The following is a 27,964-nucleotide window of genomic DNA, read 5'->3' on the forward strand; positions in this document are numbered from 1 at the left end:
CTGATGCTTATGGCATATCCACTGGACATGGAGGAATTGGATAGATCACAGATTTTGGGGTGTTTACGAGAAGAACGGAGTAGAAACCAAATGTGTGTAAAATTTGGAGTGCCCTGGGTCCTGACGAGTATGGGTCGTACAAAAACAGTAGAACATCACCAGCATACAGTGAAATTCTATTACACACCTTGGTGGACTACTGAAAGCCCCTAATCATAGTGCTGATTGTCACTGAACCCCCCAGGGGCTCAATCATCAGTTCAAACAGCAAGGGTGACAGTGGACAGCTCTGGCAGATGCCTCCTGCCACAGGGAACTACTCCGATGTAGCCCCCCAGCGTGCACCCTAAACTTAAGATTGGTGTACAAGAGGTGCAAATACCCTATAAACTACAGACCACACCCTACTTGTGGCAGGAAGGCAAATAAGAATGCCCAGTCCACCGAGTTAAATGCCTTCTGAAAATTGATGGAGAGGAGAGCCCTGTGTACTCAAAAGGTCTTTCTTAGTGCAATCGCATTGTGTACCTGCCGTGGGTAATGCAGAGTGGTCCAGTGGGCCATAATCCCTGATTGGTCCGAGTGGACCAGGTGAGTGATAACTCCTGCTAGTTGGGCAGCCAACATTTTGGCCAAGATTTTCACCTCTTAGTTCAGGAGTGAGATTGACCTGAAATCCAAGCAATGTGGGCCCTCCATACCCAGGTTTCGGCATCACCACAATTTCTGCTGTCCTAAGGTCTGGGGGTAGTTCACCCCTATCTAGAGCCTCCTTAAAGGTCTTGAGTAACAGCAGGCTGGTCCGGGGCGACACCAGGCACCAAAACTTCCCTAGGAAGTAGTTGGGACCCGGCACCTTCTCAGCTTGCTGCTAAGCCAAAGCTGCACGTAGCTCATAACAGGTGATGCCAGTCTCCAGAGATTTGTGTTCCTTGGAGGACAGGAGGGGCATCGGCTGGTCTAATACAAATTAATGCAAGTCTGCACGGGGGCTCAGTGGATCGGCACTAAACAATTCTTGGTAATAGGCTGAGAAGGTGTGTGCAACAGACTCACTCCCAGTCACCAGAGCCAGTTCAATAAGAGTTGGACATAGAGTTTTACTTTGCTGTTAACTAGGGAAGTAGGCCTGAAAAAGGGTGAAAGTGAGGTGTATGTAGCAAGGGGAATTCCTCAACCAAAGAGGGGAGGACATTTCCAAAGCGGGCCGGGACCTTGGAGCATATAAAGATTTGTAATAATGAGCAAATACAATGGCTATATCACTTGATCCTTTAACCTTATCCACAGCCTGTAAGAGATATAGGGTATCACTCTGCATTCAGAGTGGTGAGTAGCCAACCAATGCAGTAACTTGCTGTATTTGTCTCCACATTCATACATGAGGCATCTGGATCCCGTCCAGCACTTTCGCACTTCATCTAAACTTAGCTGGGGTAAGGTGGTTCCTATTAAGTTCTAGTTGCCATTTTTCCAGCACACTCAAGAGTGTTTCGATCTCCATGCTCTGTCGATATTATCTCAGATTTGAAGTCAGTGATTCAGCTGTGTTTGTCGCAGTCGACCCCTCGAATATAGGATCGCGCCATGCCTCTCATATAAGCCTTCCCTGCCTCCCAAAAGGTTTCTACTGCAGCTACTGAGCCTTCATTGAGTCTCACATATGATTGAGACTCAGAGTAGGTATTTTACAAACATCATCCTGTAGTAGCCAGGAGCTGAGGCGCGACATAGGGCAGGCGCCTGCAGATGATGCTGTGAACGAGAGCAGGACTGGTGCAAGATTGGATAAGCCCCGGGGTAGGATAAGAGAGCGATGCAAAATCCTCCACTAAAAAACAAATAACATAGGTGAGACATTGAGCTGTGAGTGGTTGAGGTGTGGGTAAAGCTGCGTTCCTTAGAGTGCCATATGCACCAAGCATCGCTAAGGCTGAGGCCATTGGCCCAGTCTCCTAGGCTGCAGCTACATCTCAGGGTGCCACCTGGAGGTCCAAGCCAGTCCTCATGAGTCATGATATCATGATATCATTGAAATACCCTCCAAGTATTGTTGTTCCCTGTGGGTGCTCAGAGCAGTGTGGTGGATCGTGGGAGGAATGCAGACACGTATTATGTTTTGTGGGGCCCTGTCTAACGTACCCTCCAGCAAAATATATCTCCCCAGTGCATCTTGAACAACCTTAGTTATGACTAACAAGAATTATTTATGAAGTAGTATGGCTACCCCCATAGAGCCCCAGGTATGGCCTGCGGATGAGGAAAGAGCAATTATGACCCTGCAGGTGTGTTTCTTGGAGCAGAACAATATTGGGGTTGTGTCTATGTAAGAACTGCGTCACCACCCCCATTTAATGCAGACTAATAGGGCATTAACCTTCAGGGTCAGAATGCTGAAAGAGCGAGAACCCATAGGCTTAAAAAAAAATAGTCAGCGTTCTTAGTGAGTGGCCCTAGAACCCTAAGGTGAGGGCTGTGTTGTTTAGGGTGTTTGTGGTGATTGGTGCAGGGGAGTGATTCAGTGGGAGAAGAATTTGTGACGCAGTCCTTTGTTTGGACGTTGTACAAAGCAGTTTGGGCAAAAAGGAACATCAACATGAAAAACAACACTCCCAATCTCCTCAATTGTCCTCCCTTAGCACTTATTCTCTAGTTGGTATACGGAATAGGAGCTGAAGCCCCCGTGTGTGAAGCTTCCGATGATGCATCTATCTCAGTGAGAAATGAATCAAAGCGCTTCATGTCAGATTGAACACGAACAGTATGCCGCGTGCTTCCTCGACTCTCCCACCCTGTACTTCCCACCCTGAAGGTGTTACGTACTGCGCTGGACTTCTCACCTCTGGATACCGGGTTGGCGAATACATCAAGCCTTCTACAGGTTCTGGATACTTCCAGATAAGGGCGACCCCTTCTAGTAGCCACGGTGTCGCTTGACAGGCTATCCCAAAGCAGACCGTACCTTCCAGAAGGAGTCCCAGAGGGAAAAAAACCCAACACTGGGGAAAAAACCTCAAACAGGAACTCCTGAAGAAAAACAAGAAACAACAGGTCTTGACAACAGGAAACAAAAATAGGCAAAATCTCCCAAAGCAAAAAGAAGGAACAAAGAACAGGCAAAAATCTCCCAAGGCAAAAAGCAGGAACAAATAACAGGCAAAAATCTCCCAAGGCAAAAAGCAGCAACAAAGAACAGGAGCGAACAGCACAACCAGAAGGAAGTGTTTGCAACGCAAGGTGGAACAAGACTGACTGACTTATATACTGAGAAAAAGGGAAGTGACCTCAAGAAAAGGAAAGAACACCATCTTGAATTGGGAACAGCCCATAGACCGTTATAGGAAAAAGAAAGTAGTATAAAAGAAAAACAGAACATGCTGGGACAAAAACACGAAGAACACAAGATGGACACAACATGGACAGAGACAGGAAAAAAGACCAGACAAACCCACCACCAACAACAAAAAGAAGAAAAAAGGGCTACAGGTAAGTGTAGCGCAGCCGGGAGCGAAATATATGCTTCCCAGAATGTGTAGTCAAAAAACGCAGGGAACGGCGCTCTGAGTATCAGTAGCGCGCTCCATCCGCGAGGACAGAAAGAGACGTGGCATTACAGTAGGTCCCCTTCCCGAGGCACCAGGTTTGTCAGGATGACTGTAAAAATACAGGCGGGCCAAACGGGGAGCATGGACGGAGGAAGCATCCTCCCAAGAACAGTCACTGAGAGGGTATCCTTTCCAATGGTCCAAAAACTGTAGTTTGTGTCGAAACATTCTGGAATCACAGATCTCCTGGACTTCATACTCAGGCTGCCCGTTAATAGAAAGAGGAGGTGGACGCTGGAACTGGTGATGGTATGGATCAGGAACGAAGAGTTTTAACTAGGACACATGGAAAACAGGATGAACCCTCCAGGTATGAGGTAAGCGGAGACGCACAACTACAGGATTCAGGACTTGCGAAATCCGAAAGGGTCCATAAGAACGTGGCTTGAACTTATTGGTGGAAAACCGGGATGGTAGAAATCTGGAAGAAAGCCATACCTTGTTGCCCACTTGATACAAAGGTGCGGCTTGCCGATAAAGATCCGCCTTTCGTTTCATTGCTTGTTTTGAAGCTAGGACAGTTGTGTGAAGTAGGCCCTAGATTCGACTGATCTGTTGTGAAAAAGAAGTGACAGCAGGCACAGGAGAGGATGTTCGGGAAACAGTAGTGAAACTCCTCAGATGAAATCCATAGGTACAATAAAAGGGTGTGGTCTTGGTCGCACTATGTATTGTGTTGTTATAGGAGAACTCGGCAAGAGCAAGATACTCCGACCAATTCCTTTGTGTCGCATTACAGTAACATCTCAGATACTGCTGAAGTTCTTGATTCACTCTTTCAGTTTGCCCATTAGTTTGTGGATGGAAACCAGAGAATAAAGAAATCTCAATGTTAAATAAGGCACAAAAGGCTCCCCAGAAACGTGATACATATTGAGGCCCTCTGTCTGAAATGACCTCTTGCTGAAGACCATGGAGACGAAAAATATCCAGCAGAAAAATGCGACTCATTTCCGGGGCCGTCAGTAGTTTCTTCAAGGTGGAGAAATGGGCCAACTTGGTGAATTAAATCCACAGTCACCATGATTACTTGGTTACCAGAGGAGATAGGCAGAGAGCATATGAAATCCATGGATAGAGTACACCAAGGAGTGGAAGGAACCGGTAAAGATCTTAATAAACCTGCCACCTTAGTTTCGGGGTGTCTTAGTCTGAGCACAGACTGGGCATGCTGACACATCGGTTTCAGTGTCTGTCTTAAGCGAAGGCCACCAAAAAGATCGCTGAAGCAGCTCCTGGGTCTTCCTGATACCTTGATGACCGGCTATAGGAGAATCATGGCACATTTGTAGAGCTTCTGCCTGCACTTTCTTGGTAGGTAAGAAAAGAGCATGTTGATGATAGAAGTAGTTGTCCTTCTTCTGCAAAAAAGGAGTCACTCTATCCCATTCTGAAGCAGACAGAAACTGGTACTCGGATTGAACGCGTTCTTGAAAAGATTGAGTGGCTCCGATGATTCTGCTAGACTCAATAAGATGTGGAGAGGAGTTGTGGGCTATGTCAGGATATCTGCGGGATAAGGCAATGCCACTGAATTCTGGGAACCAGGTATGTACGTGATCATGAAATCGTACTGGCTAAAGAAGAAAGCCCATTGAGCCTGACGACTATTGCGACACTGAAAACTCAGAAGACATTGGAGATTACGATGATCAGTCCTGGCTTCAAAAGGCTCTCTGGAACTCATAAAGAAATGCCTCCATTTTTTACAAGCTACTTTGAGAGCGAGTTGTTCTCGTTCCAGTACAGAATAATTGCGTTCAGCCTCTGATAGGATATGAAACAGATAAAAGATAGGATGTTCCAATCCATTGTTGTCTTGTTTCTGCAGCAGAACTGCCCCAATAGCTCTGTCTGAGGCATCAGTCACAACGATAAATGTCTTGGTATTGTCAGGATGATGCAACACGGGTGCTTGGGTAAAGGCTGTCTTAAATTCTTGAAACGCACGTTCAGCATCCTTGGTCCAAACGAAACCCTTCTTTAGGTTCTCTTTCTTAATTGTTTGTGTTATGAAACTTTGTAGGTGGGTAAAGTTCTGAATAAACTGACGATAAAAGTTTGATAAACCAAGGAAACATTGCATTTCCTTAATGGACGTTGGAGAAGGCTAATCTAATATGGCACTGACCTTGTCAGGATCCATGGATATTCCGTGTTGATTAATACAGAACCCCAAATACTTTACTTCAGATTTATGGAACTCACACTTCTCAGGTTTACAAAACAATTGGTTTTTCTTGAGTCTTTCCAGGACTTGCAGGACATGATCTATATGTTGCTCAGGATCAAGGGAATACATCAAGATATCATCTAAATAAATGACTACATATTGGTTGAGTACATCAGAGAATTCCAAATCAATAAATCTTCGAAAAACAGAAGGGGCATTGGTCAGTCCAAAGGGCATAACACAGTACTCATAGTGCCCAAAAGGGGTACGGAAAGCTGTCTTCCATTCATCTCCTTCCTTGATCCGAAGGAGATGATAGGCACCCTGTAAGTCTAATTTGGTAAACATCTTGGCTCCTTGAATGGCATCCAATATATCTCTGATTAAAGGCAGCGGATATCGATCCTTAATTGTTATTCTGTTGAGTTCACAAAAGTCAACACAAGGACGCAGATCCTTAATCTTCTTTGGGACGAGGAAGAGAGGAGCCCCAGCAGGGGACGTGGAAGGAGCAATCAAACTGTTGTGTAAGTTATTGTCTAAATATTCCTTTAGCACCTTCTTTTCTTGGTCTGTCAGAGAATACATTCGACCAAAAGGGACAACTTCATCAGGAAGTAAAGGAAATGCACAGTCATAACTGCGATGAGGAGGCAAAGTAGGATTACTAGGTTTCTGAAAAATCCTGATATATTCCTGATAACAATCTGGAACCCCCTGGATCATATTGATAGAGTTAGTGTTATCCTTAGTTGACTGATAGGACCTTTTGGGAGTCCAATAATAAGTAGTGGAATAACAATTCTGTTGACAAAATGACGACGTTAGGGATATAGTTCTTGTTTCCCAATTGATATAGGGGTTGTGTCGGGCTAACCAGGATATTTCCAAAATCATGATGTGATTTGGTGAGGCTATGAGATCAAAGGCAACATGTTCTTGATGCCCCCCAAATGTCAAACAAAGAGTAGGAGTTGAGGCCACCACAGGTCCTGAAGTTAACGGAGAGCCATCCACCATGTGAACCTGCTCAAGAGTCTCTTTAAGAATGCGTGGAATTCCTTTACTCGCAGCCCAGGTCTCACTCAGCTAGATACGTTCACTGGCTCCACAATCAAGGAGAGCCAGAAGGTGTTCTTCTTGATCTTGTGAACTTTGTAACTTGACGAGAGGTTAAACAGGGTGGACATGCTTTCTTTGGATGAACATATTGATGGTACTTCAGCTCCTCCCATCTCCTTCCTCCTTACAGGAGACGGGAGCTGGCGTTTCCTGCAGGTCTTGAGGGACGTACCGGACAACTACGGATCAGGTGGCCAACCTTACCACAGTACAGACAAAGGGGGTCATTCCGACCCTGGCGGTAAAAACCGCCAGGGCCGTGACCGACGGAAAGCACCGCCAACAGGCTGGCGGTGCTTTCCTGCCCATCCTGACCGCGGCGGTAAAGCCGCGGTCAGAAAAGGGGATCCGGCGGTTTCCCGCCGGATTACCCCTGGCTGGGCTGAATCTCCATGGCGGCGCTGCTTGCAGCGCCGCCATGGAGATTCTGACCCCCTTCCTTCCTGTTTCTGACGGTTTTTACCGCCAGGAACAGGATGGCGGGAACGGGTGTCATGGGGCCCCTGGGGGCCCCTGCACTGCCCATGCCAGTGCAGGGGCCCCCTAACAGGGCCCCAGCATGATTTTCACTGTCTGCTTGGCAGACAGTGAAAATCGCGACGGGTGCAACTGCACCCGTCGCACCTCTGCAACACCGCCAGCTCCATTCGTAGCCGGCTCCTGTGTTGCAGGGCCTTTCCCGCTGGGCCGGCGGGCGCTCCCTTGGCGGGCGCCCGCCGGCCCAGCGGGAAAGTCGAAATGGCCCCCGCGGTCTTTTGACGGGGGAAGTTTGGCGGGCGGCGGTCATTGTTGTTCCTCTCTTACTGACTCCGTCAATGGCCCACGAACCAGATCTATCTGCATGGGTTCTTCAGGGGGAGGTGGAGAAGCTTTGGATGGAATATCTTCCATTCGCCGACTGCTAGCACGCAAGGTACCAGTTCATAGATTGATCCATTAATTCCTTCAAAGAACAAGCTGGAGAAAAATGTACAAGCTCATCTTTAATTTCTTCATGCAGGCCTCGGTGGAAAAGAGTTATGAAGGTGCGTTCCACCCAGGAAGTTTCAGCTGCCAGCTGTTTGAAGCGGGTTAAATACTGCAGAACATCCTGATTACCCTGCTGAATGTCACATAAGGCTTCTTCAGCTGCTGCTTCTACACCAGGTCTCTCAAACATTTGTTTGAAAAGAGTCAGGAAAGCGGAATAGTTAGCCAGGACTGGGTCTTCTGCAGAAACCAGAGGAGTCGCCCAAGCAAGCGCCGGACCAGACAAGGCGCTGATCAGATAGCCCACCTTAGCCTTATCCGAAGAAAACTGGAGTGGACGAAAGGCAAAGAAAACCATCAGGGCATCCAAAAATTCGTTCATCTTTAGAAGATCTCCAAAATATAGAGGAGTAGTGGCAGATACGGGTGGTATGTCCATTGATCGGGAAGACAAGACCTGTCGTAGCGCAGTGTTCTCTACCCCTAACTGTTGTAACTCTTGGGCTTGTTGTTGGACAGTCTGCAACATGGCTTGAGCATTTTCTGATGCCTCTCCCTGTGGATCTTCCATGGCAATCTCGCAACGCGGAATCTTTTGGCATTGCAATCTGTTATGTACTGCGCTGGACTTCTCACCTCTGGATACCGGGTTGGCAAATACACCAAGTCTTCTACAGGTTCTGGATACTCCCAGATAAGGGCGACCCCTTCTAGTAGCCACGGTGTTGCTTGACAGGCTACGCCAAAGCAGACCGTACCTTCCAGAAGGAGTCCCAGAGGGAAAAAAAAACAACACTGGGGAAAAACCCTCAAACAGGAACTCCTGAAGAAAAACAAGAAAAAACAGGACTTGACAACAGGAAACAAAAATAGGCAAAATCTCCCAAGACAAAAAGCAGGAACAAAGAACAGGTAAAAATCTCCCAAGGCAAAAAGCAGGAACAAAGAACAGGTAAAAATCTCCCAAACGCAAAAAGCAGGAACAAAGAACAGGAGCGAACAGCACAACCAGAAGGAAGTGTTTGCAACGCAAGGTGGAACAAGACTGACTGACTTATATACTGAGAAAAAGGGAAGTGACATCACAGGAAAAGGAAAGAACACCATCTTGAATTGGGAAGAGCCCATAGACCAGTATAGGAAAAAGAAAGTAGTATACAAGAAAAACAGAGCATGCTGGACAAAAACACGAAGAAGACAAGAGGGACACAACATGGACAGAGACAGGAAAAAAGACCAGACAAACCCACCACCAACAACAAAAAGAAGAAAAAAGGGCTACAGGTAAGTGTAGCGCAACCGGGAGCGAAATATATGCTTCCCAGAACCTCAGTAAGAAGGTAAGTAATATACACAAGTTATATGTACACAAACCAAAAATAGGTAAGTAAGAGTCAGAAAAGTAATGGAAACAGTGTAGAATTACAATAGGTTGCAATAGGCAAGCATAAGTATAGGGGCAACACAAACCATATACTCCAAAAATGGAATGCGAATCACGATTGGACCCCAGACCTATGGGAGCTTGTGAAGGGTCGCTGGGACTGTAAGAAAACAGTCAGGGTGTCCAAGATACCCCACCCCAAGACCCTGAAAAGTAGGAGTAAAACGCACCTACTACCCCAAGAGAGCACAATAGTCGTGATAGGGGGATTCTGCAAGAACAACAAACACCAGCAGTGCACTGACAATGGATGTCCGTACCTGAGGACCTGCAAGGCAAGGGGACCAAGTCCAATAGTCGGGACAGTGTCCAGGGGGGGCAGGAGCCCAGGAAACCCCGGATGAAGGTGCAAGGAAGCTGCCTCCGGATGGAAGAAGCTTGGAATTCTGCAAGAACGAAGAGGACTAGGAACTTCTCCTTTGGAAGGCAGATGTCCCACGTCGCGATGAAGGTTGCAGAAGTGTTTCCACGCAGAAATACTGCAAACAAGCCTTGGGTGCTGCTGAAGACCAGGAAGGACCAGGATGTCGCCCCTTGGAGGAGGAGACAGAGGGGGCGCTCAGCAACTCAGAGAGCCCTCATAGAAGCAGACAGCACCCGCAGAAGTACCCCAACAGGCACTTAGAAGATTAGTGAACCGGAGTCCACGCGAAGTTGCAAAAGAGGGTCCCACGACGTTGGAGGCCAACTCAGAGGGTTGTGCACTGCAGGACGCAGTGCTGGGGACCCAGGCTAGGCTGTGCACAAAGGAAATCCTGGAAGAGTGCACAGGAGCAGGAGCAGCTGCAAATCACGCAGTACACAGCTTTGCAGTCTAGCGTGGGGAGTCAAGGACTTACCTCCACCAAACTTGGACTGAAGAGTCACTGGACTGTGGGAGTCACTTGGACAGAGTTGCTGTGTTCCAGGGACCACGCTCGTCAGGATGAGAGGGGACCCAGAGGACCAGTGATGCAGTCTTTTGGTGCCTGCTTTAGCAGGGGGAAGATTCCGTTGACCCACGGGAGATTTCTTCAGAGCTTCTGGTGTAGGGTGAAGGCAGACTACCCCCAGAGCATGCACCACCTGGAAACTGTCAAGAAAACCAGCAGGATTAGGCGCTACAATGTTGCTAGTAGTCGTCTTGCTACTTTGTTGGGGTTTTGCAGGCATCCTGGAGCAGTCAGCAGTCGATTCTTGGTAGAAGGTGAAGAGGGAGATGCAGAGGAACTCTGGTGAGCTCTTGCATTCGTTATCTGAAGAATTCACCAGAGGAGAGACCCTAAATAGCCAGAAAAGGAGGTTTGGCTACCAAGAAAGGAGGATTGGCTACCAAGAAAGGTAAGAGCCTATCAGAGGGGGTCTCTGACGTCACCTGCTGGCACTGGCCACTCAGAGCAGTCCAGTGTGCCCCCAACACCTCTGTTTCCAAGATGGCAGAGGTCTGGGACACACTGGAGGAGCTCTGGGCACCTCCCCTGGGAGGTACTGGTCAGGGGAGCGGTCACTCCCCTTTCTTTGTCCAGTTTTGTGCCAGAGCAGGGCTGGGGGATCCCTGAACCGGTGTAGACTGGCTTATGCAGAGATGGGCACCATCTGTGCCCATCAAAGCATTTCCAGAGACTGGGGTTGGCTACTCCTCCCCAGCCCTTCACACCTATTTCCAAAGGTAGAGGTTGTAACACCCTCTCTCAGAGGAAATTCTTTGTTCTGCCTCCCTGGGCCAGGGCTGCCTAGTGTTTCTAGGGTCACCTTGGAGTCTTGAATTGCTTGCAGGATAAGAGGCGTGGTGTCTTTAGTTGGTGGAGTGTCTGTCTCTGAGGTTCCCCCTTCCCCTCCGATTCCCTGACACCCTTGACGGGGGCCGTATATTTGTCCATTTTGGCCTGGCCCATTGAGCCCTTGTTGCGCACTATGGTGCTGTACCGTAGGAAAGCAGGGGGTCAATGCTTGGAAGAGTGTTGCAGCGTTGCGTGGCGGGAGCTTGGGCCCTGGTTTTCAAGTGAGGGGGTCTGACCCGCCTGCACCAGAGTGGACCAGCGTCTGTAAGGGGTCCCCTGGGCAGCACAAGCAGTCAGGCCAAATTTGACTCTGGGAGCAGAGTAGTGTGCTGTCCAGAGGAGCCATTGGGTGCCCTATGACCACCACTCTTATCTCCGCTAATGCAAAAGGGGAGTAGTACTCAGAATATACAGGTGGCAACTGAGGAGTTTAAGGTGAGTAGGCCCATGATTAGGGGAGTCATACGCCAGGTAAGTGGGGCACTTCCCGGCCAGTCCAGTGACAAGCAATACAGAGTTCAAGGATGAAGAGAAATAGCCCCTTCTGCCAGGGCTGGGACATGGGGCCTCTGTAGGGCACAACAATAGTGCAAAGGTCAACAAAAAAGGGGCCCGGGCCATGCAGGCCCAATAGAAGGTGTAAGGGAGAAATGCACCCCACAGGGTCATCACAAATCTGAAGGCCCAAGAAGTGATGCACAGGCCAAGTGTGAGGCCCAAATGTGGGTGAGAAAGAAAAGCGTGAGAGGCAAAAGAAGCAGGTTCCCAGGTTGCCTTGGAGCCCCCATAACCTCTGCAGTCCCAACACAGGGCCAGGAACCCAGCACTCACCACCGGGAATGCCTGATGTCCCCACAGCCTTCCTCAATTACCTCCCAAGTCCTGTGGGAGCCCGGGCAGCTGCCCGCTCAACCCAAGATCCCGATCCTCATCAGGAGAAAACTCACCACCTCAGCCCAGGATCCGATCACACTCACAGGTGGCCTCAGCAGCTGGGTATTTGCCTTGCAGACCCACCTCAAATCGGGCCAAAAAGAGAAGCAACATCACAGTCCACCATCTTGTGCGTGGGAGGTCGCAGTGCATCATGTGGCCCCTGGGCCTCAATTATTCCCCAGCGCTGGACCTAGACGTGCCCCATCCTCATTTGTGGGTATGCCACCAACCCAAAAATGGCGAGAAGAAGCGGCGGAGTGAGAGAGTCTAAAAGAGTCCGCCTGCCATCTTGGCAGTCCAGGCCACACCCCTTCCTGTAAACTATATATATAAAATCTACTTAAATAATTTAGATACATGGAATGACTCACCCACAGAAAAGTGAATCACAATGGATAAAACCACACATATAATCACACACCAATCAAGACCTCAAAACCACCAGACACCCCATGTATGAACATCACAGACAAACTACCAGCCTCGATGCAGTTCCCTACCTAACATCACCAGGTTACTATTTCTGTCATGCTAGTGACAGCACACGTGGCTTGGATCACCCCCAATCTGGATCTAAACATACCCTACCCACTGTATGCATGTCACACACTCAGCATTCTAGAACCTCTAAAACATCTTTCACACACTCATCGACATGCTGCCCCAAACTAAAACTTGCCACAGGGAAGAAAGTGCTCTCTTGTTCACAATGCTTTCCCCAACAACTAAGACATAGTAACACACATACCCCATAAATGCTGTGAGGGGCTTCACTAGCCTGCAAGGAGCAAAAATAAATAAATAAATAAAAACCTCCCAAATATAGGTGAATTTCCTCATATTCGACAGTTTTATCTCGCACACAGACACAGGGCATCTTCTCTTTACTGAATTACAGCCCTCTGACATACAAACCCAGATTAGCTCACTCACTCACAGACTCTGTAGGAAGGATAATCCTCATACACATCCGTCACACATCTAGAACATTTTAACACATTTGAAATCCCAGAAAAGCCCTGAAATGTATTCCAACAATCAGTATGAAAATCCTGCACCTTAAATAACTTCAAAACACCCATGTACTGAGTGGCACACATTCAGTGTTATTTTTAGCTTCAATGAGCCCCTGACAGTAACAGAGCTACTAGAACTACATTAAAGGGATCACGTTGAGGTGCACATCACAATAATGTTGACAGGAAATGTAACAAAGACACACTTCCCAGAAAAAGCAACCAGTGGACAATGGAAATGCATGGACTCATGCGCCCTAACCTACCTCCTGGAAGGCTCCATATGTACCCATTCTCATCTACAAACTCTGTTAAATCTAGCTACAGCTGGTTCACCTAAGTATTAAAAAATGACTATCCCTCCACTAAATATAAGTAACCACTCTCACAACAGACATGTTACGTATTTCAGGTATGGATACAGGAGGACAAAAAAGTATTTAAAAGTGTGTCATAGAAGACTTTCACCAAGAGATCTTATCACATCATTTGACAAGTATTATTCATCTTTGTGATCCTACTGCAAGCTGATTAAAGTGCAGGAGGAAGCCTACTAGGGACAAGAGGACTAAAGCATGAACTGTGGGGGACAGATTCATATAGAAAGTGGGAGAGTGATGCAGGGGTATATAAAAATGAAATCAAGGGAACTAAACTTGAAAGGCTGGTAACATGAACACTGAAGCCTAGGGGACACTGCCATATGAGATAAGACGGGAGACCACTGGTAAAGAGATGCAGAAACAGAACCACAAAGACACGTTAGACAGACAAGAATGTGGAGGACACAAAGACAGATGAAGATGACACAATTTGGAGAACACATAAGGGGGCATAGAGACAGGTGGCCACATACATGAAGAAAGCAGACACAGTCAATGAGACATGGCTTAGATATGATGGAGACCCTATCCAAGGAAAGCTACAGTTATCCGAGATACGTAGCTTGAAAGAGCCTAAAACTGATTTGATATACCCATGACGCTTACTGTACTTTTTTGTTAGCCATTAGTTGTCATGCATCCAATCCTTGTATACACAACAGGCAACCGTCCACAATTGCTTTAACTTTAAATTAGCTGCCTGCAATGTGTTTTACATTAGTATGCACTTTTTGCCTACAGTAACACTGGCATTTACCCAAATGTGCTGGTTCAGTTTTGTAGTGTGTTGCTAAATACTCAACAAAAACATTCAAATGAGATATGGACTTAGACAGAGATAGAGATATTGGACAACGAGATACAAAAAAGGAGATAAGGGAAGGTTACGGAGGGAAACAAGGGAACACAGGGAGGGGGGACCCTGATACAGAGATAAGATGAGGGACATGGGGAAAGACTCTTTGACAGAGAAAGAAGGGGATAAGCGGTGACAAGCATAAAGTTACAGGATCCTTCCAAACAAATACAGGCAGACAGACAACGATGTGGAACACAAACAGACATCACGAAAGGAGCCTGCTTTCACAGATGAAGATGCAAAGTCAGGGTAAAACAGGTGTGGACTCAGAGACACATACACACATGAACGTTGTACAGCAAGTAACAAGAGTGCAGTTTTCAAGACGTTTCCTGTGCATTTTAAGCACTTGCTGAAAAACATTCCTTTGTATTTTGGGACTTGTTTTCAGAGGTACCAAACACCAACATACTTGTCTGTCTTGGTGGGTGGCATGCTTTGACAGACGCTTCGGCCCACTTGCTGGACGCCATAGCAAGTTCAGCTCTCACTGCTTATATTGATTTAGCATGTGTCTCAGCACAGCATCCCCCAAACCCTTCGTCCATGTATAATACTGCTACTAATGCACTTTAAGACGCACGTCCATGGACCTGCGGTCTTGCTGGGAGACAAAAGCCAGGAGCACTGGGTAAGTGGGCATCTTTCTCTCATATGAAAGGCAATGCCTAGCTTCCCAATATTCTGTACTTGTATGAGGATTCAGAATCCCTGCACTGACTGTGGGTCTACCCTGCCACATGCTCCGTTGCGGTGGGAGGCAAGGATGCTGGCTTTTCCTTTCCTCTACCACACCACTTGTTCTTTCCCCCTACCCTTAGCTGAAAGGCTGCTGAGAGCCTTTTAGAGGGACAAGAAGAGGGAGTCACCACCCTTGCCCCAACGTTAGCCTTTAAGAAGCCTCCTCCTTCCTTCCAAAGGCCTTTGTAAGGAGTGTAGACTTCAGATCTTAAATTTTTTTTTTTTACTTTGTGCTTCCTCTGCAAACTCCAAACTTGCAATTACAAAGGTAGGACTTGGGGTAGTAAAGGAGAAACAAAGATGTAGCAACTGATGCCCCTAGGATCCTCAAAATACTGTTTTTTCACAGTGCAACATCCTGTAGCAGGCACAATATAATTCTATAAGTTTAGAAGCCAAAAGTATGAGTGGATGCTTCCACTGGGGTAAAGGTTGTATAATTTACTCACAATATTTATACAAATTAGTTCAAACCAAAATAATTTTCTAGTCGACAGTCTGAAGTATTGCACCAGACACTTTTCTGGGACCTTATTGTGATCGCCGTGCACAGGGGCAGAATAAAGCTGTGTTTCTGTTTTCAGTATAAATGAGCCTACAGCTCCAAAAAATGGAAGTCAAAATAAGGCACAGAGATCAACGTACCAAGCCATGCTTCTGAGATGGAATCATCAACTTGTCTGCAGTGATCTCTACGAGGTAGAAGCAAAGATGGATGTCCCTACTAAAGCACCACAAGATGTAGGACAGACAAGCCTGCCCTAAGAACATTATGGGGATTTGATGGTTTCCAAGAGCTGTTGCCTTCATACTTAGTGGAGCTTTTAGATATTTTCAGTAACTAATAATTGTATAAGTGCCGAAGGTGCAAGATTTAGTTATTATTTCAAGGATGATTATAGATGAGAGGATGAAAGACGCCCTCCCAGTTGGAGAAGAGAATATCCGTTGGACAACTCACCATTGAGGCTATATCACTTACTTCCAGCACACTAACAACGAATATGCATAAAAATGAGATACATTGAAGGAAAAATTGGAAAATGAAATCAGAGTCTTGGAGGATGATGAGTAGGGGGGACACAGTGAGGTTCCTGAGAGAAATGTCCATAAAAGCCAGCTACACAGTCAAATAACTTAAAACACTATACAGAGTGTACTACAGCAGAATGTAGTTATACAAAATGGGTGGAGCCTCAAAGAAAGGGTGCCAGTGCAACTCTGGATGAAAGGGTACATGTATTCACATCTTGTGGGCATGCCCTAAAATCCAGAGATATTGGCAGTTGATTACAAAACGGATGAAGGAATTCTCATATTTCACCACTGATCACACAGCTTCACTTGCGCTGTTAGGGCTATGGAAAGAAACAGACAAAAATAGCTTTAAGAAACTGTTGATAAACTTGGGATATATTGTGGCCAAGCAGGATACTGCCCAGAGTTGAGGGAGTGCAACAATTTGAAGGTAAACGACTGGAAGAGGGGTATGGACCTATTTATGGCCATGGAAAAGGTTATTTACATGGAAAGAGGATGTCTAAAAAATTTGAAAAAATATGGGGCAGATGGACAGGAAAGGAGATGTTTCATCTGTGGGCTCGGAGGTCACCCATCCACCCCCTCACCTGGTGGCCTCTGACACAGAGAATGTTACTTGGGTTATGATTATGTTGTACTTGAAAAACAAACAATATAATAAATTATAAAAAAGAATGATGATGTGTATTTTAAATTGAACTTATTCATTTGTAGTTAGTTATACGCAGAACATAATGTAACATTGTAGAACCACATCCAAGCTGAACCAAAAGTATATTTTTAAGGTAACATCAAAGAGCATGTGGAATCCATCAACAACCAACAAAGTTATGGAAGAAATGCTTGAAATAATCTCAGCCATTGGTGACTGCAAGGGCTAGATTCTAGTCCATAATTTTGTGCCTAACACGCCACTATAGACAGAGACCAGTAATATGCAAATCTGTCTTGGTCCTGTCACTATAGAACAGTCTGGATAGAACAGTTAGGCCATATCCCCTTCAGACTGGCTTAGCAGTAAGGTGCAGCTTGACTCAAGTGGCACAGCAGGCATGGGATCCACATCTAGGACCTGCAATCATCAAAAACGCAAATGGCTAATCATCTTCACTGATAATACCATGAGTAAGCTATCCGAAGGTCAGGGTGAAATGATCTTACCTACATCAATGGAAAAACAAATTTCCTTACATTCAGTAAGTTAATATTCAGAAGAAAGCACTATTTGAATATCACTGATATTTGAGCTAAGGACTTCACCTGTAGGTGGTACTAAATGCAATTAGATCCAGTAGATAACAAGCTATAGAAACTTGCATACACAAATAAACAAGCCTTATATTGAACAGCGCTCAATAAGCTTTACATATGAGACAAAAATACACGCACACAGCAATCAGCTGCTTTTGAATAGCACACCCATAACATATAAAGCCTATTTTAAAAAGTCACCACCAGCTAACGAAAATTTAGAGAACAAACTAAAAATATCTTACCCTGCATACAGGAATTTCAACACACTTAAAAATGTGTTCACGTGAGCAATCTGAATATCAAATGCACATTGCTCCGCAGGCACCAAATAGTATGACAATTCGGCTACAAGGAATATCAGAACCCTCCAAGGAGACATTTGTTTCACAGGACCACCATCACAAACATGAATAGAAAAGTGCTGTGGGTGCAAGGAGTCCTCACGCATGGAGTCCAGGTGTACACATGATGGGTGCTCACCCTGGAAAAGACTCTGTCCAAGTTTAACAAAAAATATTCTAAGATGGCTACCCGTGCCTCCACAATGAAGAACGCAAGGGTGGGCATCTAAGAAAGTTTTTTATCAAAGTATAAAAAAAACTATACTAAGTTCACTACTAGTGCACCCGCACACGTGAACACACCAGAGTGGCATCTTGGTATATTGTTTGACTGCAGCAGGCGCCTAGCAGCAGCGCCGAGGGAGCTACCATACCTCAGAAAAAGACAAACAAGTTCAAAATGAAAAAAAAAGAGAAAGCACGTAATGTCCCTACAGCAATGGCACCGAAGGGTAGACTTTTTGTACCGGATGTGTACATTTGTCCACCAGGAAAATGTTAGCAAGCACAGAAAGGGGAGCCAAAAAGCTGAGTTATGTTGACCCACGGAGTGAATGGCAATTTAATAGAACAATTCCAGACATAAAAACAAGGTAAAAGGCCTTCACTAGCTCTATTCTAAAGATCTGAAAGAATATACCCGTTTCCATTGCAATCCCCTTTCTTCATCTCGGGTAAGAGCTGAAGACACACCCATTTAAAGAACACTACTATGCATCACAATTAATAGTCCACCCTCCCCTCTCAAAACCAAGCAACCCCGGCTAGGCATTCTGGCTTCGATATGTAAAGAGCTCCACGGACATTCTGTAGGTTTGCGCTATAAGATAGTGCATACATACACAAAGGCATAAATACAAAATTTACCAGGCTTGAAAATGTCACTGGAACTTTGATGGAGCCATTAATTTCTAGTCTCATTTAAATACGGATAGTCACATTAGGAGACATTTCTTGAAGGGCTTTTTCTATAGTCGTGGCCACCAGATGCAGCCCTGCTGTCTTCAGAGAGCACCTGTCCTGCATCTTGTTCTTTATCTGATCCTTTCGGATAATCTATGGAGTGAGTCAGAGGAACGGATCAGCTGAACAGTACCTCCACGAGAGACCTTTTCGGAGCACCCAGCTACACTAAACTGCCGCGGGGTCTGTTAACGTCTGATTTCAAATTTCCATTCCTAGTATCTGCTAGAGTATTTTTTATTTTACCTAGAGTCATTAACTGTGATAGCACGCATGTTATTGAGGATCTGCACCAGGACATATATGAGGTCGGGGTGGACGTCTCGCTTGACATTTTGTATGCATTCTATTACTGGACGTCAGTCACTGAATGTTTCCTGGACTAACAGAGGAGCTCCTGTTACCACAAAAGCAAACCAAGATCCACTGTATGTTGAGTAAAGCTTGCCTCATCACAGCTTGACTAACACAATGAAGTATGTAGGAGGAGAGTGAGGACAATTACATTAGCGTCCCCCTTTCCATTTAAAGATAGAACTGCAGTGATATGATTGTTCCCTTTCAATAGTCAGTGAAAGAGACTGAGGTTGAAAAACATTTCAGTACCATTTTATAATCAGTGGTTCGTTAAGGCCTAATAATGTTTCTAATCAGTCTGCAGTCGCTGAGCAGTCTATGGTAAATGTGATCCCACTCAAAGGCCACTTCCTCATTAATTCTTGTAGGAGCAATTTCTTGCTTCAGAGAGAATGAATTACTGTGCTCTTACTTTAATTAAAAAGATACAGCCAGTCATCAATTTCCTACTAACAAGGAGATAATAGCATCTTTTGATAGTTGATTTACAGGAAGAGTGTTTCCTTGTTCAGAAATTCGCAATTTCACCTTTTTTTTCTTCTACATTAAATATTTATAACTGCTGAAAGCACTTATTTGCATGCAACACAAAATTGGTTACATTTTGTAAGAATTGTCATCAAACTCTACCATCCCATAACGCTGCTACAGTTTTCGGAGGTATGCTCATCAATGGTACTCCTACCTTGGCACGCCATCTTTACTCAAAAGGAGACAATTTTCTGACCCTGTGGATGAGAGAGACAAAACTCGGGCCCTTAACAGGCATCTTAACGTCTTAAATTCCTGGCAAATGGTTTTCAGCTTGTCAGGGTAGAATGTCCTAGGCTGGCTCTCCCTGTTGCTTTTTGGTCTTCCTGGAATTACCAAGCATTCCTTGGTAAGTCAATAGGTTCTGGCTATTTTTAAAGACGCAATGTCATTCACATTGCAAAGCCTTTTAGAGGTTACATTCTCCACTTTTCCGATACAGGCTGTAGTACCTTAGGATGTTACTAGAGGTCCCTTGGGACAGACAGAACTGCTTTCTGTAGCAGACTGCACTACCTTGAGCTATTACTAGAAGTCCAGTAGACATAAACTGTCCCTTTTCCACAATCCCACTCTCTCAGAATAGTGATGATATAGCCACCATATTGGTGAAGGTAGGTTAGGTAAAATAGAAGGCAGGCTAAGGTTGGTGGGTTAGATTTGATATATTGATGTGGTAGGTATGTATATCTGCATGCATATGTTATTTCTATAAGTATTGTAGGTAGTAGGTTTGATAAGTATGGTAGGTTCGATATGTTAGGTATAGTGTGCAGCTAAGAAATGCTAGGTTATATATTTCAGGGATGTATGGTAGGTTACGTATTGTATGTTAGCCATCATATGTATTATAGTATGCTTACTTATGGTAGGTACCTCAGTGTAGGTATGGTAAGTAGGAAAGTATGGCAGTTTAGGTATGGTAGGTTAAGCATAGTGTGTAAGTGGTTAGGATGGTAGTTAGTTGGGCTTGCAAGTTTATGTATGGCAAGACATAACAATGTTATCAAATATTTAAAAGTTTGCATTATTAAATCATTTTCTAGACTTCTTGCTTCAAAATCGAGAACTGTGAATAAGTAGCACAATAAATATACTGTTATAAATAACGCCAGAAAAGTAACTCCCCTAAGCTACTTAAAAAGCAAACACCATACATTCAAATCTATAACCAATACAGTACTAAATAAAAAGGCCCCATGATCTTAGTTTGTTCTTGCAGAGTGCATGTGTGCGTGAATTTTTTTTTTCTGATTGTTGCTGTTTGGAGTGAACAGCCATAAAAATACATTCCACATATATTGTGGAGATTTATCAACAATGGTTAGAATGGAGTGATGTGTAGAAATAGAAACGTGGGAGATGCAGGCACTGTTGATCAACGTAGCCCGGCTGACACTACAAGTGCTGGGTAGCAGATCAAATTCCAAAGGCTTTGATGTACATTGAAACCTAGAGATTCATGGTGGCTAAATTCATGGTGGCTGATTAGGCTTCAAAATCCCCCCTCCCCCAACATGGTCTTCTCTCAGACGTCCTCTAGAGAAATGGACTGAGGCTCTGGGCACTTTTATGATTGTATGAAGATATAGTAAACGACCCTGTACAAGAAGTTCGGCTTAGAAATATGATAAATGTTACATGTGGAAGCTATGTTGCATCATATTGTTGGCCAGAAGATTACAAAGCAAAGTTTAGTTCTGAAGAAAGTTGAGAAACTTAAACCACCGAAAACTTCAACAATTCTATTTTACCACAACTAGCCTTGCACTGGACAAGTATACATGAAATACTGACGCATATGTGTACAGTGATAGTATAGGTTAGGTGGATTTATTTTGAAAAACTGAAGCTATGTTATGCAATATGCCTACATATGTACCTTTATATTTATTATAATATTGTTTAATACATTTGAATACTTACCGTAAGTGATACAAAGACTTTTTTACACGGGATTATGCAACAATATTAATTCATTTAGTACTGTATTGATTACAGATTTGAATAGATGCTCTTTCCTTCATAAGTAGCCGGGGTGAGTTAATTGGATATTGATTGTATGTAACCCTGTCCCCTTGGTTCTTAGGACTACTCTCTCAGTTTTTGTACCCTAGTTATTCATAAAGGACACTTTTTTGCTTATAGAAAAAGAGGTTTGTTGAACATGAAGTTATAAACTGTTTATGTTTGTTGTTCACAATTCACGGCATAAAATATAAAAAATCCAACTATAAAAGAGAAAAAATAATGGTTTATTAGTACAATTACATGTAGAAGATTTTCCATAGCAACACAAATAAATAATGATTATAATTATACAAACGGCCTTTCTGCAGAACAGACTACTTTGGTGGAGTTAGCCAGTATCCTCAGAGAAGAGTATTATGTGACAGTCAGAAGATGAAGTTTTCAATAGCAGTAGTGAACTGAAATGGCATACACAGAAAAATATAAAACAGCAGAGATTTTGGACCGTCCACGAGATACTTGGGACACAGGCCCAGTATTTTTGTAATTTCAACAAGAATTTACCATGACAGCAAAGTAATTCAAATTAACGTGGAAGAGTGACTAGTGAATAGTTTTGTGCCTTATTTTATGACATGCTTTGGCATCCAAACAGCAAAACCATAAATAAGCAAACAAAATGTTGCTGTCCCAGTAAAATGAAATACAACAAAAACACACAGTAGTAGTTAGTTTTAAGATACAGGTCATATTGCATCTGCTGTTTAACAAAACATTTACTGATCCCATTAACAAAATCTAATGGGACTACAAAGAGGACCATGTAACCACCCTTAAAATGCTGAGAAGCGCTGGGACAATGTCTACATTGATTTATTTTTCTGGCAAAAGTTCAAGTTTTTTTCTGGTAACTGAACACATTTTAAAAAGGTTGAAACATTCCACAATTGACCACATCCATGCCAGGTATTCAATATCTATTTTTAACATGTAAAATTAAATAAAACTAACGCAATGATAGCCTAATTCAAGTGAATGGTTATTTCAGGAGTCCTGCAAATGGCTCCCTGTCGCCATTTGCCGGTCATAGATCAGAGAACTCTCTACTGTGTTTGCAAAACTAACATGTTACCAAACCCAATAAGTGGCTTCTATGGTGCATGCACATACAGACACACAGGGGGTCATTCTGACCCTGGCGGTAATTACCGCCAGGGCGGAGGTTGGCGGTAGCACCGCCAACAGGCTGGCGGTGCTCCGCCGGGCATTCTGACCGCGGCGGTACAGCCGCGGCCAGAAGCGGAAAGCCGGCGGTGTACCGCCAACTTTCCGCTGCCCATGGGAATCCGCCATGGCGGCGCAGCTTGCTGCGCCGCCATGGGGATTCTGACACCCCATACCGCCATCCTGTTCCTGGTGGTTCGCCCGCCAGGAACAGGATGGCGGTATGGGGTGTCGAGGGGCCCCTGGGGGCCCCTGCAGTGCCCATGCCAATGGCATGGGCACTGCAGGGGCCCCCGTAAGAGGGCCCCACAAAGATTTTCACTGTCTGCTATGCAGACAGTGAAAATCGCGATGGGTGCCACTGCACCCGTCGCACCCCTTCAACTCCGCCGGCTCAATTCTGAGCCGGCTTCCTTGTTGACGGGGCTTTCCCGCTGGGCCGGCCGGCGGTCTTCTGGCGGTCGCCCGCCGGCCCCGCGGGAAAGCCAGAATGACCGCCGCGGTCTTTTGACCGCGGAGCGGTCTTTCGGCGGGAACCGCTTGGCGGGCGGCGACCGCCGCGGTCAGAATCACCCCCACAGTATTCAAGTACACAGTGACAAAACACATATCCATGCACAGATGCAAACACAGCATCACACCTGTAGACAGATCAACACATCTCAAGCTGTCCAACACACACACATATAAAACAAGACATCAAGAGCCACCCATACACACATCACGAGCCATAACCTATAGTTAAACATGACCAAAGACCTACACCCACCTGGAGTTACATGCACCCAAGCACATATACCATCAAAGAAACAGTCACCAAAGACGCAGACCCAACACACATAAACAGGTTCAATGCACACATGACAACACAGAGGCTCTCAGACAGATACACATATACTGACCTACTAGCAGTCAGACGGTACACAGGGAGGCAGAATTAGATGGATGCTGAACAGACAGAGAGAGAAATTAACAGGCAGATGTGCTTACTATGTGCTCGGGATTCAGGCTCCATATTTATTTACTTAATATTGAGCCCTTCTGCAGAGGATATCATAGTTGAGGTGGAGAAAGTAGAGGAGTTTTAATGGCTATTCCACCGTTGGCCCCTGGCTAAGGGAAACAACTCATACTGGGTGATGGACTTAAGTCTCCAAGTCCATCCAATCCTCGCTTTCTTTTTAATTACTAGCTACACGTCATAGCATAAGTCCAATCAGAACAAATGAAGTAAACAGAATACAAATCACGGAATGCACTGAATGGAAACCCAGGCTGGAAACAAGGCATTTAGCGGCAAGTGAAAGATCCGCCAGTCCTTGTTGCTCACTGTAGCTTACGCACCTGAACGGCACCCCACTGAATGTCATGACCATACAAACACTTTATGTGTACAATTGTAATGAATTCTATTCTTTTTGATCTAAAAGTGTTTCCTATTATCTTGGCATTCCCCAAGTTGGTACATACAATAAAAATGTTTTATTTGTCGCTTCGTCGCCTTGCCATTGAGTGTTTATGTTTAATTTCACCAGAGAAGCGAATGGTCACTTGTAGTAAATATGCCCAATGGACTTTCAAGTGCTGCTGAACAGTTATACTGATGCCTTCCAAGGGAAGTCAGCACACACACACTGAAACCCGTGCACACTGGCTCTATTTAGTCTTGCCTGTTTCATCTTGTCTGCTGTAATGCTTTCTGGGCGCCACCAATGAAAACTGCAAATGCAGAATTAGGATGTGCACAGGCTGAACTCACTGCTTAAGCATTACGCTTACCATGCTCTCTAGATCAGCACATAGCAAACCATGAAACCCCAGGGTCCATTGCTCTCGTATCTGCAGAGAGGTATGGCATAAGAAAGCTACAAGCAGCAACTGTACATCTGAACCAGAACATTTTGGAGCGCGGGATCAGCAGGCACCTTTACATTTTGTGCTCAGGCACCAATGAACTGAGCCAATGTGATGTGAACTGCTGATGTGTTTGAAGGAGTTCCAGGCTCTGTGGTGCCGCTTTGTGAAGGAACTCTGTTTTTTGGATCTGAGCTACCTTTCTTCATCAAAGAAAAGCTAAGGGAAACGATCAACGAAGAAGATTGTTTTCAACAAAAATAATTCTGATGAGCATAATCGTTTTGAAGGACTAGACTAGACAGAGAAAGCGAGACAGGGATTGTGGAACGGAAAGGAGTTTACTGACCTGACGATCATAATTAATCTGAGCCTCCAGTTCAATATCTGAATCTAGCTCTGGCACGTCGGACAAGTCTGAATCAGATTCTTCACTGTAGGAGTCATTGGCAGCCTCTGCATGAAGCAAACACACGAGCAAGAGTCAATGTCAGCAAAAGAACAAGAAAGGAGACACCGGCTGGAGCACAGCCCAACAAATCCGTTTTTAAATACATTAAGGTAAAATATGCTCATTTAGCTATCAGAGTAATCAGTGCTTAATTTGTAAAAGAATGAGTGCCGGTGGCTAAGTCTCTGCGCCAGTGGCCCTATTAATGGTCAGCGTGCCGAGTACCAAAGCTGTGTAGTGTTGAATTCTCCTCCAGGCAGCAGCAGAAGGAGAAGAGTCGCCCCACACTGCTTGCAGTAGAAGGTAATATAAAATGATAATAACGGAGCGTTATTATACATTTTTTTTTTAGCTGAGCCAAATTAGGGTGGGATGAGGCTGGAGGAGTGGTGAGTGCACCATAAGTGTGCATGTCAGTTTGGCCGGCCGTGTTGGGCCAACCAAACAGACATGCACACTTTGCATTTCTCCTCCCGGCAGTTAAGTGCACAGAGTCTCACTCCCTCTGTGCGCACTGAAGCAGGCCGCTCACACCAATCACTATGCTGCTGTCATGCTGTTGACAGCAGTGTCGTAATTGGCTGAGAGTAGTTTAGGAGCCTGTGTGTTTCCTGACGAGGACGGAGGAGACAAACCTGTCTCCGTTCAGGGCAAGTAAGGGTGTTTTTTTAATGTAATTTTTTGTTTTTTAATTCCCCTCCCCCCGCCATCCCCGTTCAGTGGCAGTCGCCTCTGCCTCCAGGCATCTTCAGTCTACCGCCAGACACTCCCTGCACCGGTTAGCTCACTCTGTTTTCTCCCTCTGTGCCCGTTTTCCTTCTTTCTCTTCGTCTGTTTTACCCTTTTTTGTGTGTTTTTCTCCCTTTTGCTCCCTGGAAATGTCTGATGAAGAAAAATAAGTGCCGGTCCCCAGAAATGAGTGACGGTGGTACCCACGGACAACCACCGTCTCAAATAAAAACTGAGTGTAATAAAGATAACTACCACAACATGTTTCACCCACCTATACTAGCACAGTAGGTCACAGTGAATCTACTTTGCACCAGGAATGTGAAAGGCTGGGAGACTGCTGAGGAGCTACATACCACTGTCCCAAAAAAATCTGCTACACTATTATAATCCTTCAACCACGGTAGGTGAACTCAGTAAGGGCCGAGAAGCACCACACCCAATGACACCATCTTTGACAGTTCCTCCATCTGGGACCCACACCTCCCAGCTGTACCACTCCACTCGGACAAGCCCAACATGCTGCCAACCTCGCCTCTGTCCACTGCTCCACATGCCACCCTTCTGCCTGCAGCCTGAGTTGATGCTCTGCACCATTATGCAGGCTCTTTCTGTCTGGAAGATTCTCATCCTGTCCTCCCCATAAGCTACAGCATTGTCCCTCCAGCACAGCCTATAAACTTTTCGGCAAGAAAACGACCTTTACCGTCTCTCCAAAGGCTGTGTGATAATTTCCACCAAGTTATGGAAGAAACACAGGAGGTCACTATCAGCACCTTGCACCCAGGAGCAGCACCACCTAACCACTACTGAGCCAATATCAGTAAATGAACACGCACCTCTGACTTCTGTATACACAAAGATGGTTTTAAATGATTTGTTTGCTTGTTTTCGTTTCTGATTTGCAGATCGACTCTGCTAAGTAACACTCCAATTAGTTGGCTTCAAGAGTATGACGTGAAGTCGAGGCAGAATAGCAGGACTTAGGTTGTGGCTCATTTGTTTGCCCTGGTGATCGAGCTCTGTAATCGGGCTTACCAAGGTAATTATGGACTGTTTGAGCACATATCTATATATGCATCTGTGTGTGAAAGGCAAGCACTAAACCAGTCTGTGGATGATTAAGATTAATTAAAATTAATATCAGGGCGCGTTCACTCTCCAGGTCAATGTCACCTGAATGTAATAAGGATATTCTGTACGACATCATACACTGAACTGTCAGGCTTTCCCTTCGGACAACATTCTCAATATGCCACACTGCGCTTTGCGGATATAAAGTTTTAGACAATTATTTGTACCTACATATTTTATGTCTCAGAAAAACAAACGATATCATTTAGTTATTTTTTAAACACATGCGTTCTGTGATCGTTTGATTTTTTGATAATTTCTTGTTAATTGCTTGACTCGCACTATCAAATGTATGGCTTTATTGTCGGTAGTGTCGAGCTTCCTAATATTAAGAAAATCCTCACTAGGAGCAAGGGCATCTGATGTCGGACACTCTTCATGGCCCCACAGCAGATGTCCAGTAGGAGAAGCCCATAAGTAGCTGACTGCCAACAGGGAGCGAAGCCGGTCCTGACCCAGTGTGAGAGGTGTCCCTCTGTTCCCTCACTGCAGTTCCTGCCATGAACTGCATAAGAAGTTGTGCATGAAATCATCATTATGCTGCTGGCATTTCTGTTGGCCGGGTGCTACTGCTGCCACTAGAGCAGCCATTGTGTTGGTACAGAGGCTGGAGCTGCCAAAGACGAGCACCCGCCCAGAGGCTACAACTGCTGAGAAGCCAGCTGAGTGTACTGTATAACACCATATTCCAGGGACCAACCACCGGCTGCAGTCCCCCGCATAGACACTGAAGCCTGGGGGGCAAAGTCACTGACAATATGGGCACGCACCGCGAGTCACCACACAGCTGGAGTGCGCAATGAAGAGATGCACACGTACAAAGTGAGAGAGTGGGCCTAATACGCACGTTTACTGCTAGACCACAAATCTTTGCCAATGCGAACTTCTTGGGCCGAAAAGACTACTGAACTGACTTATGTACAAACAGGTTGGGGTGCTTAATTGTGATCTGTACCTATGCCTAGAATACACTAGTATCTTTGCTTGGGGTTACTGTAGATGGATGAGGGGGGGAGAAAGAGAAAACGAGAGAGAAAGATAGAGAGAGAGGCAGAGAGAAAAAAAAAAGTTGGAAGTTTGGAGGGTACAAATATTTCATTAAACCT

At 45.2% G+C, this 27,964-nt stretch overlaps 1 protein-coding gene across 2 annotated transcripts in view; it reads right to left on the reverse strand.

Annotated features, from left to right (window-relative positions):
- The window catches only part of EML6 (EMAP like 6), an 854,573-nt gene that overhangs the window by 353,520 nt on the left and 473,089 nt on the right, over positions 1-27,964 (reverse strand). For both annotated transcript variants that reach the window (XM_069234186.1, XM_069234187.1), the window contains exon 12: positions 24,894-25,000. In XM_069234186.1, the coding sequence (XP_069090287.1) occupies positions 24,894-25,000 (107 nt within the window). The remainder of the gene's footprint in view (positions 1-24,893; positions 25,001-27,964) is intronic.

This window comes from Pleurodeles waltl, chromosome 5 (assembly GCF_031143425.1).
Source record: "Pleurodeles waltl isolate 20211129_DDA chromosome 5, aPleWal1.hap1.20221129, whole genome shotgun sequence".
In the NCBI taxonomy this organism is placed as follows: Eukaryota; Metazoa; Chordata; class Amphibia; order Caudata; family Salamandridae; genus Pleurodeles; species Pleurodeles waltl.